At 49.5% G+C, this 11,920-nt stretch overlaps 1 protein-coding gene across 5 annotated transcripts in view; it reads left to right on the top strand.

Annotated features, from left to right (window-relative positions):
- GLT1D1 (glycosyltransferase 1 domain containing 1) overlaps nucleotides 1–11,021 on the top strand; it is a 137,388-nt gene extending 126,367 nt beyond the window's left edge. For all 5 annotated transcript variants that reach the window (XM_063694492.1, XM_004054154.5, XM_055359201.2 and 2 more), the window contains one exon: nucleotides 8,984–11,021. In XM_063694492.1, the coding sequence (XP_063550562.1) occupies nucleotides 8,984–9,145 (162 nt within the window). In that variant the 3' untranslated portion in view covers nucleotides 9,146–11,021. The remainder of the gene's footprint in view (nucleotides 1–8,983) is intronic.
- The last annotated feature ends 899 nt before the right edge of the window (nucleotides 11,022–11,920 follow it).

The following is an 11,920-nucleotide window of genomic DNA, read 5'->3' on the forward strand; positions in this document are numbered from 1 at the left end:
GTGGAGGGGGAGAGGGCGCATAGGAATAGTCCAAATTCCTAGTTCCTTTTCTGCAATTTCAAAATCCAAAAAGTGCTTGGAAAACATGCAATCGGGACCCACCTGCCAGCTCTGTGCGTTTTTACTAGCAGGTACCTGGCTGATGGCCGGAGTCCTTGTTCACACGGACATCTACGGACCCACCCGGCTCACAGACGGCAAGGGCTCTTGCTCCCTCCTACCTCAGCCACAGCAATGCCTTTGAGCCACACTAACCCTGCATCGTGCATTTCATGAGGCACAGAGCCCCGGGAATGGCAGGAATAAAACACAGGTTCTCCGGCGGTCAGTGACCCTGCTGTTAGCTACCCAGGTCTTGCACTGTTTTCCCTCCTCAAATAACAGCTGTCCTTTGACCAGCACAATCGACCTCTGCTGTGCAAATGCCAGAAGGGAAAGAGGAGTTTTACTGTCTCACCATCCATAAAACCACTCTTTTTCGTGAGTTTGGTGCCAAAACTCCTGTCTGAACTGATGTGAAGTCACCTAGGGCTGTTTGTCCTGCGTCACGGGACTATTCATACATTTTGATTAAGAAACACTGATCTGTTGTTGATGGGCATGGCCTTAGACCTCGCTGGAGATGATATGTAATAGAAGGCTATAGCAACTGAATTACTAAAATCCCCCAGGTCCTGAATTCTGAAGCCTCATTCTGTGTACGTTTTTGAGCACTGGATGCATGTTGGCTGCTGTTGTTAATTTCTGGCTGGATCCTGACCTCCACTGGAGGCCCTTAGCCAGAGGCCAGCTCTCTCTTCGCTAAAGAAGTGTTGAAGAAAGAAGCATTTGCCCCTCATTGAGGCTGTTCTCCCCTCCACCAGCAGTGAAGATGAATCGGGTGGGAATTAGCTTTCTCACCTGCTGGCTCTCCTTTGTTTAGTGCCCCCCCCCGCACCTGCACCTGCAAACCTCCTTCCTCATGCTACAGACTCCCACGCTCCGTCACTCCTGAGCACCCACCATGTCTGTGGGTGGCCTGTTAGATACACGCTCAGGCATTGTCCCGGCAAAGGGTCTGAGCACGGAGCCTCCCTGGCTCAGCGTGCTTACACAGGGCCCACTGGCAGATTCACTGGGGGTCAGTCTTGGAATGGACGTCAGACTCAGGCATCATGACTGGGGGCGGGGGGAAGTCAAGCATCGTGAGTAGGGGTCAGAGTCCCCACCCTACCACCTTGTCCTCTGGCTCTGTATTGAGTAATTGCTATGCACAGGGCTCATTGACTGAGAGGTTATTTCTGACCCTACCCAGTTGGCTTGCTCAGTCTCCATCTGCAGAAGATTCCCATAGCTGTTTTTTTGTTTTTTTTTTCTTTTGAGACGGGGTCTCACTCTGTCACCCAAGCTGGAGTGCAGTGGCGCTATCTCAGCTCACTGCAACCTCCAGCTCCCTGGTTCAAGCGATCATCCTGCCTCAGCCTCTGGAGTAGCTGGGACTACAGGCGCGTGCCACCATGCCAGGCTGATTTTTGTGTTTTTTAGTAGAGACAGGGTTTCGCCATGTTGGCCAGGCTGGGCTTGAACTCCTGACCTCAAGTGATCCACCCGCCTTGGGCTCCCAAAGTGCTGAGATTACATGTGTGAGCCACAGCTCCCGACCCCCTAATGGCTGTTTTTGATACTTATTTTAAAGTGAGCCCCTAACTGTAACCATGATGTTCAGGGTGAAATAACTTCAGTTCTCCTATAAATCAATGACTACTCTGTGTTTTAAGAGGTGGGTGGAAGATTCATGCTGAAGAGTTTAGAGAAGAGCTTCGTGTTCTTTTGCATGGTCCCAACTTTACCCGATGCAGGGCCACTGGGAGAACAATCAACGTACGCTGGCAGTCGGGGTGATGACGTGGTCACATTGATGTGTTGTCAGCGGCGACAGTTTGACAGTCTGGATAGTGCCATAAAATGTGACCAGAGGGATGGTCGTGTACAAGAAAAGTACCACAGTCAGATGCACGTTCCTCTTCTAGGCATTGAGGTCTTGAAGGAGGAGACTCACAACTTGCAGTTTTCAACAAAATAAATCTGTCCCATGACCAAATAATTTTTGGAGAATGAGGCAGGCACGGCAGGTTGCCTTAGACCTGTCAGGCTTCCTGCAATCCCCTGGGGGCGCTGTTGGACACTGTTAGAAAACGCGCATTCCTGAACCCCACCCTCCACCCACCCCATCAGTATCTCGGGGACTGAGGGCGGGTATGTGGGGCGTGTGTGTTTTACAAGCTCCGTTAGAGAGTCTTACAGCCAGGTTTGAGAAGCAAAGCCATGGTCGAAGCCTTAATTAACTCAAAGCCTCCAACCAGAAAAGCCCGAGGAAAACCCGAGATCTTTAACGACGGCAGCCTGCGCCAGTCTTGAGACGCTTCCTCGTCAACGTCTCCCATCGATAAGCTGTCGTATTTGAAGCAGCGGGAGAGGAGCTTCGGGGCTGTTTAACGCACCAAGCCTGAAATTCGAGAGTTTTCCTGTGATTGACTGTAGCTCATCTTGGAAAAATAAGTATATATCAGTTGCTGAAGGTTGTCAGAATGTAATGCTCTTTAAAACCGTAACATTTTAAATCTGCCAGCCCCAGCATGCATCCTGCTCAAGGCTTTTGCTTCTCGTGGAGGAGTCTTTTTTCCCTTCTGCTCTGTGGCTTTGAGGTGACATCATCATGAGAAGGATTGTAATGAGGTTCTAATATTCATTTTATAAAACGGGTACTGGCTGGGCGCAGTGGCTCACACCTGTAATCTCAGAACTTTGGGAGACCAATGAAGGTGGATCACTTGAGGCCAGGAGTTCAAGACCAGCCTAGCCAACATGGCAAAACCCTGTCTCTACTGAAAAAACAAAAATTAGTCGGGCGTGGTGGCACAAGCCTGTAATCCCAGCTGCTTGGGAGGCTGAGACAGGTGAATCGCTTGACCCCAGGAGGCAGAGGTTGCAGTGAGCCGAGATCGCGCCGCTGCACTCCAGCCTGGGCGACAGAGAGAGACTCCATCTCAAAAGCAAAACAAGAAAACAAAATGGCCACCACTTCTTTTCCTCTGGATCTTGGTGAAACCTCAGGGGGATGGAGCAGGTCAAAAGGATTCAATGAGAAATGCTCCACCAGCAGCTCCAGACTCCTCAGAAAGGAAGAAGCTCCGAGGACGGTCATCTACTAATTGAGTAATTACTCTCTAAAGACAAAACCATGCTCTTTTGCATTATTATTATTATTATTTAACATCACAAGTGCATTACCTGAGCCAGCGTTGGCACACCTGTGGCCCTGGATCTACATCTGGTCTGCACATGTGTTTTGTTTACTTTGCTGTATTCTTAAAATATTGAATTACCTGTTGATATTTAACATGGAACACTTTTACATAAATATCCAGAATTTAGACCTCTCTTGGAAAAGGAAAGAAATGCGGCAACCAGCATAGGCCTGTATTTACCATGTGGCTGTGTGTACCTCCCACTTCACCTGCTGGGCCCCGGAAGGCGTTTGTGTTTCCCACCGCTGATCAGGAACAGGTGAGGCTTGTTTTAAACTCTCTTGAGAGATGGAATTTCTGTACTTGGTTTTGCTTTGAGTTTTTAGCGTCTGCCCTCTATAATGCCTTGTGAGCTCTTTTCTTTTTTCTTTTCTTTTTTTCTTTTTTATTGAGACAGAGTTTCGCTCTTGTCGCCCAGGCTGGGGTGCAATGAGTGGCGCTATCTCAGCTCACGGCAACCTCTGCCTCTCAGGTTCAAGCGATCCTCCTACCTCAGCCTCCTGAGTAGCTGGGATTACAGGTGTGTGCCACCATGACTAGCTAAATTTTTTGTATTTTTAGTAGAGACAGGGTTTAACCATGTTGGCCAGGTTGGTCTGGAACTCCTGGCCTCAGGTAATCTGCCCACTTCAGCCTCCCAAAGTGCTGGGTTTACAGGCATGAGCCCCCGCACCCGGCCTGTGAGTTATTTTCATAAATAATTTTCAAGAGTAGATCGCTGCATAGCCAAGCAGAAGATCCCGAGTGGACACCCCCTCCTCCGGGGTTACAGCGCGTGTGTGTGGCTGTCAGCCAATTGGCTTTTCCGCAGCTCCGAGCTGAAACCTGTGTGAAACCTGCAGCACCTGGGCTGGAAGGATCCACCTCAGGGACACTCAGGTCTGCAAGTCCTGCTGTGTAGCTCTCCAGTGCATTTGATAAGGTGCCCGGTGTCAGATTCCAGAGCCATGGCTGATGTCCGGCATGGCATGTCAGGGCGGGCACGGCTCTTCTCCTCCGTGTGAGTGTCTGGCCCTGCCTTCCTCTGTGCGGCATCGTCCTGAGGTCGGTGGGAATTGCTGCAGTGGATCCGGGCTCCCCATGCGACCCGGGTGGCCTCAGAGGCTGGAGGGGGCAGTCGTTCCTAGCGTTCTCTTCTTAGAAGGAGGAAACCACTTTTTCCAGAAGACACTGACTGCTGATCTCTCCCTCCCATCTTGTTACGGGAAAGGGGTCCCGATCCAGACCCCAAGAGAGGGTTCTTGGATCTGTCGCAGGGAAGAATTCAGGGTGAGTCCGTAACGTGAAAGCGAGTTTATTAGGAAAGTGAGGGAGTAGAAGAATGGCTACTCCATAGACAGAGCACCCCGAGGGCCACTGTTTGCCCATTTTTATGGTATTTCTTGATGATGTGCTAAACAAGGGGTGGATTATTCATGCCTCCCCTGTTTAGACCATATAGGGCAATTTCCTGACGTTGCCATGGCATTTGTAAACTGTCATGGGGCTGGCGGGAGTGTAGCAGTGAGGACAACTGGAGGTCATGGTCATCGTCCTCTTGGTTTTGGTGGGTTTCCGCTGGCTGCTTTACTGCAAACTGTTTCATCGGCAAAGTCTCTGTGACCTGTGTCTTGTGCCAACCTCCTATCTCATCCTGTGACTTAGAATGCCTTAGCCTCCTGGGAATGCAGCCCAGCAGGTCTCAGCCTCAGTTTACCCAGCTGCTATTCAAGATGGAGTTCCTCTGGTTCAAACGCCTCTGACAATCTCAGTGGCCAGACTTGGGTCAAACGTTGGCAGGGGAGAACAGGGTAACAGTGTTCATTCTCTACTGCATGTAACAAATCACCACAAACTCAGCAGCTTGAAGCCACGCCTGCCTGCTGTCTGGCAGTTTCTGCAGGTCCAGGCTCTGGGCACAGCCCAGGTGGGTCCTCGGCTTGGGGCCTCATGTCCCACCAGTCCCTCTCGGTGCCTGGGCCACATTCTCATCTAGGGCACGGTTGGTGGCAGGGTTCAGTTTCTTGTGACTGTGTGACTAAGGCCATTGTTTTCTCGCTGGTTGTTGGCCAGGGGCCACCCTCAGCTCTTAGAAGCTGCCAGGACAGATGCCCCTGGATGTGTGATGGGGCTACATCTCAATAAACCCACTGGAAGCTGAAAATGCACTTAACAGCCTGGGCAACACAGTGAAACCCCGTCTCCAGAAAAAATACAAAAATTAGCCAGATAAGGGGCATGTGCCTATATTTCCAGCTACTTGGGAGGCTGAGGTGGGAGGATCTCTTGAGCCCAGGAGGCTGAGGCTGCAGTGAGCTGTGGTTGCACCACTCTACTCCAGCCTGGGTAACACTGCGAGACTCTGTCTCAAAAAAAAAAGATGAGAAAATGCACTTAATGCACCAACCTCCGGAGCGTCCCGGCTTAGCCCAGCCTACCTCATCAGTGCTCAGAACACTTACACTAACCTGTAGTTGGGCTGTCATCCAACACAAAGACTGTATTACAGTACGGTTTTGCATATCTCATATAATTTATCAACTACTGTACTGAGAGTAAAAATAGAATGGTTGTATGGGTGCCTGAAGTACAGTTTCTACCAAATGCATCTCACTCTCACAACATTGGAAAACTGAAAAACCTTAAGCTGAACCATCATAAGTCGGGACTGTTTGTGGTTTCTTGCCCCACGGCCTGGCAACATGGGGTGTCCCCTGCTCTGCTTTGCTGAGATGAAGTCCTGTGTCACACCACCCTGTCGAGGGAGCCACATCCCGGGACCTTCGCCATATTCTGTTGGTTGGAGGCAAGTCCACCCACACTCACGTCACAGGCGAGGGTGGCTGGGGTCAGCCCAGGGTGTGACTGATATATCCTGTCAGTCAAAGCAAATTACCTGACCAAGTCAGATTCATCGGGGGCGGGGTGGGGAATAGACCACACCCACTCAACGGGGACAGTGGCAGTGTCATATCGCAAAGAGACTTGCGTACAGGGATAGAGAGTGTGGCCTCTCTGACAACAGGCTCGGACAAATCAGGACCAACTGTTGGAAGTAGAGACAGGGTCTTCTTCCCAGACCATGTTGTAAAGGGGTAGAACTTCAAACATTCACGGTTCTCTTGTTGAAGGGGAGGAGCTGAGTGCCTGGCAAGAGTGTCAGTTATACATCACTGTGTAACTAAGAATCCCAAAAGTCAGTGCCTTACAACTACCACCATTTGATTTGTTTGCAGTTTTCCGAGTCTGCAGTTTGAGCTGGGTTCGTGGGGTGGTGCTTCTGCTGGTTTGGGGAATGGCCTGGGGCCACTGGTCCAGCGAGAGTCTTCTGGCGGCTGGCCTGGAGCTGGATGTTCCGAGACGGCCTCACTCATGGTGCTGGTCACTGCTCAGTGTCCCTGTTCACATGGCCTCCCTTCCCCCAGGAGACTAGCCCAGGCTTTGCTTTACCTGGTGGTCTCCAGGGCCGGGGCGCATGGAAGCTATAAGGGTTTTTGAAGCTTTGCGTGGAAGGCAGACGGCATCACTTCCGATATATCCTGTCAGTCAAAGCAAATTACCCGACCAAGTCAGATTCATCGGGGGCGGGGTGGGGAATAGACCACACCCACTCAACGGGGACAGTGGCAGTGTCATATTGCAAAGAGATGTGCATACAGGGATAGAGAGTGTGGCCATCTTTGCAAACCATCTTCGCTGGTAAGCAAACGACAGTCTGTGTCCACATGGATTTCTCACGTCTACAGGCGCGTGTCCAGCAGATTCCCAATGCAGCCACACAGGAGCTTTTAGTCCAGAAGAAAACAATCCCAGAGCCTCAGGGCGTGACTTAGGATTCAAGAAAGATTTTTGCTTTTGCTAAAGGTTTTTCTTTCCTTTCTTTCTGCCACTCATCCAGGGTTTTATTAAGCCAGCAGCCAAGATGTTGCTTACTCATAACCCCCCTCTCTCTTGCTTTATTTAAGTCTATGTTTTTTCGTTCACTTTTCCATGTGGAGAGAAAAGAAGAGTGTGTTTTATCACAACCTGTTCCTAGAAACTCTGTCATTGAGGATCTGGTTGTAAAAGGGCCATGCATTCTGTAGGAATAGTAAGCAGAGCGGGGAAGGAGGGGGTTGGATTTCCACCAAAGTCTCCACGTCAGATAAATCAAAGATATGACCAGCATCATAAAATAATATACCCAGCTATAAGCATCTCAGATGATTTTAATAAGAATGTTGTTCTACCCTGAAACGGGAATAAACATATTTTTATTATAAAACGACCACCAATTTACTATGAAGTATAAACATAATCTATAAACATATAATTCTACTGTACGATAAATATTGCTATTTATATTGCCAGCTATAAAAGGCATTCAACATTTAATTAACAATAATTTTGAGAATATGTTTATGTGCCTTTTAAACAGCAAAAGCACTGTATGTTGATCTTAGGCATTGCTGCCTTCTTGGAATTTACATGGGCTGTGGGGGAATAACCATGGTAATGAGAGCTAGGTATGTGCCGGGCTTTGCTCAAAATTCTTTGTTTGCAGTAACTCATTTGCTATCCTCTCAACACCCTAGGAAAGAGGTATGTGATCACCCCTGATTGACAGTTGAGGAGCTGAGGCTTGGGGAGGGTAAGAAATTGACCCACTGCCGCTCACGTGAAGGGTAGGGTGTGGATTTAAACCCATGCCTCCTGTGTCAAGAACTCTGCTGTTGACTTACACGCGCGCATGGAGAGTAATGACTGGTCCCCTCCTCTCCCTGAATACCCTTTAACAGTGAAAATACTTCTAATTTTTTTTCCAATCCTGAAGGGCTTTGATATTAAAACCAGGTCAGCAGGAGCACTCGTTCATTGCTGCACCAAGGGTCTGCAAGCCTTCTTCAGTAATGAGCATAAACGGAAACACAGCCCGAAGCTGAGCCGCAGAAGGAAAGGCCAGAAAAGCAAAGGGCTGATAAATCCCCCTCCCTCCCTTCTTCATGCTGGGAGCCCCTGGGACTTGGGGTGGGGCTGGGTTTACCGATTAAGTACGCGTCACTCCTCTACAGATGGGAAATGTGGTGCTCAGAGAGGCTCACTAGATTGCCCAAGGTCACACAGCAAAGTGAGGTCGTTCAGAAGAATTTGAACCCAGATCTGGCTCTGAAGCACTAGTGCTTTCCACTACAGCAGATACCACCCATATTGTGAAGACAGGCTTGGCTCTGCACCCAGGGAAGAGGACAGAACAACACAAAGGAAAAGAAATGGGCTGGGGGTCATATTGTATGGGGCTCAGACTCTGGGGTAACACCTAATTTCACATCTGAGGCTCCGCTCATGAGAGGGAAGACATTGTGGATCTGAGAGTCCTTGGGAAGACAGCTGGTCTTGTTGATTGAGGGAAGGGAGTTGATGGCTCCAGTATTTTTCGTGATGTTCATCCCAGCATATGTGTGCGTGTGTGTGTGCATGTGTGTGCATATGTGTGTGCATGTGTGTGTGCATATGTGTGTGTGCATGTATGTGTGTGCGTGTGTGTGTGCATATATATTATTTCCTACTCAGTCTCAGTGTTTGCACTAACTCCCATCCCTCCTAAAAGTCACTCTCTCCAGGCCCAGGAGGCAGACAAGGGCAAGGCCAGCAGCCAATGCAGACACAGGATCTTGGGTGCATTTGCAAAATCTCCCTTCATCAGTGATTTATGTCTACTTCTCCTTCCTTTTTTGCAGGAGTTTGTTCATCTGGCAAAGAGACTGGTTAGTGATCCTGCATTAGAAAAGGAAATTGTAGTGAACGGAAGAGAATTTGTGAGAATGTATCATTCATGGCAGGTGGAAAGAGACACCTACCAACAGCTCATCAGGAAGCTGGAAGGAAGCACTGAAGATTGAGGGCCCCGCCTCATCAGACACCTGCTCTCTGACACACGGCTCTGGGTGGACACTCAGAGACAGAGTTCTGGGTCACGTGGGTGCAGTGCAGTTCAAACAAAACCAGCCTCAGCGGAATCCTAGAAAATGTTAGTCGTGAGTCCCCAGAGCCACTGCATTCATCCCATATCCTTCTGTGCGTTCAGATGCCGTCCCAGGCGTGTTCACCAGCCAGTCCTGATGGAGGTGCATGAGTGACTGGGTTGACTGGGACAGGGAAAGGGAACTGGTTTTCAGGGAATTTGGGAGAGAATTTGATTACCTGCCTTAGGGCTTTGGTGTGGACAATAGAGGCTTATTTTCAAGCAGTCATGGTTCAGACTCCTCCCGCCTGCCTTCTGACCAACCTCTCCCTATCATTGCCAGTTTGAAAGGCAAAAGCAAAACAGACGTGTCAGCTGAGCCGAGTCCTAGCAGGATTTTTGTTGTGATCTCAGGACTCTGACAGGCACGTGGGTGACCCGAGGCTTCTCTGAACACTAGAAAGCGCTGTGAGTGAGCTCACGACCAGCACATCTCACTTTTCAATGGTGGAATTGAAAGTTGTGCTTTTTAGAGAAGTGGCCAGGCTGCTCGTAGGCCCCGCCCACCTCTTGGCTGAATTTGAGTGGAAAACCAGGAAGGAACAAGCGCCACGTCACGCATAGCCTGCAAAACGCCCGCGTGACCCTGAGATGGAGGCCTGAGGCTTTGGGTCCAGGGTGGGCTCTTCCCCTTCCCACATCAGAGACCCGGGGATGGATGTCGGAAGGGTCACCAGCCTCCAGCCTTTGTCAGGATGGAGCTCGGTTCTGCGGGGCTTTGCAGCCACACAGCGAGGTCAGTCCGGGGCCAGCCCCGCCATCATGGTAATGGTGGCCTCGCCCCATCCATGTCATCCATGGCACATGAGGACGTGCAGTCTTCCTTGTCCTCTGCTAGTGGAATTTGCCTGGGAGAACCTCCACTGAATACCGAAATTGTTGCATGCCCATGGATTCCTTACAACAATGGGGAACGCGGTGTTTCCCGCCTCTTGTGGGTAGAAAGCAGTCTGCTTTTAGGAGGCGAGAAGGCAAAGCCAGGGCAGGGCGTTGCTGTGGGAAGTGTTCGGTGAAAGCGGGTTTCGACGCTTAGGAGGGCCGAGGGAGAAGATGCCACCAGCATTGTCCTTGCTTCAAGTTTTACGATGTCTGAACTTTCTGCTTTCATATTTTCAACCATCATTTTTTTAATGGCACAACCTACATCTTGTTTTTAAAAGAAGTAGCCTCAAATTAAACTCCTTAAACTCTGATGCCCTGGGGATGAGAACAACTAGCTTGGATCTCGTGCCGTGTAATTCAATGTTTCATTCTGCTGCCTCCATCATGTAATAGAATCGCTTTCCAGAAAGGCAGTTAACTGGAAAGAGCAGAGGCTCCCAGCCGTGAGAGGACTGCTCAACAATGCCCCCCATCGCCGCCCCCCATCCCCCGCACCCCTTGTGTTTTCCCTCTGAGGGGCCCAAGGGTTATGGCTTTCATGTCTAGGTGTGGGGACAGAGGAGGGAGAGGCAGATCCTGGGCCCGGAGAGGACGGCCTGGTCTGAATCTGGAGTAATTAATGCCACCCAAAGAAAAGGCCCTGCCAGGTCCAGTGTTGTCTTAGATCTGATGATGCTGCTATTTACAAAACACTGATCGTCCGAAAGCTTGAATTTGTTCCTCCTCGAATGACCCTGTAGATGTCTGACCTCCACCGTACCTCCACATCACTATTCGTGTCTTTCTAGGAAAATGTGCACATGCCTCACGCACTATGGGGGAAGGGCGTGTTTTTAAATTAATAAAGTGTGTCACCATTAGCCATAGGAAAATAGCCTGTCTTTCTTCCCACGGTGAGCAGTGTTCTGCAAGGAGCAGGCCCCTTCCCCACCCGCCAGGCCCCGCGTCTTCAAAGGAAGTACAGACACTCAAGCATCTAGTTAAGAGGGGGTTAAAATGCAGCCACTATTTTAATACCCAAGTATAGATGTAAAACCAGGGCTTTTCCATGAGGGTTCTACGTGGTGTCAGTTTCATACTTGGTTCACTTTATGTTTAAACATTTATTTATTTTTATTATTTTTGAGACAGAGTCTCGCTCTGTCACCCAGGCTGGAGTGCAGTGGTGCGATCTCAGTTCACTGCAGCCTCTGCTTCCTGGGTTCAAGTGATTCTCCTGCCTCAGCCTCCGGAGTAGTTGGGATTACAGGCGCCTGCCACCTCACATGGCCTAAACATTTATTTTTATTTGTATATAGTATTTGTATTTTTATTTGTATTTTTAGTAGAGATGGAGTTTCACCATGTTGGCCAGGCTGGTCTCGAACTCCTGACCTCAAGTGGTCCGCCCGCCTTGGCCTCCCAAAATGCTGAGATTACATGTGTGAGCCACCACGCCCAGCCTAAACATGTATTTATTTGTATATATTCATGGGGCACACATGTAGTTGTGCTCTGTTGATATATTGCACGGTGGTGAGGTCAGGGTCTTTGGGGCATCTATCACTGGGCAATGCACATCGTGCCCACCAAGCAACCTTCATCCTCCCCTCCTCCCTCTGAGCCCTCAAAGGCCCAGCATTCCACACTCTGCATCCACGTGTGCACATTATTTAGCTCTCACTTACAAGGCAAAATTTGCAATATTTGTCTTTCTGTTTCTAAGTTGTATCACTGAATATAATAATGACCTCCACTTCCATCCATGTTGCTGTAAAAGACATGATTTCAT

Source organism: Gorilla gorilla, chromosome 10, assembly GCF_029281585.2.
Source record: "Gorilla gorilla gorilla isolate KB3781 chromosome 10, NHGRI_mGorGor1-v2.1_pri, whole genome shotgun sequence".
Taxonomy (NCBI): domain Eukaryota; kingdom Metazoa; phylum Chordata; class Mammalia; order Primates; family Hominidae; genus Gorilla; species Gorilla gorilla.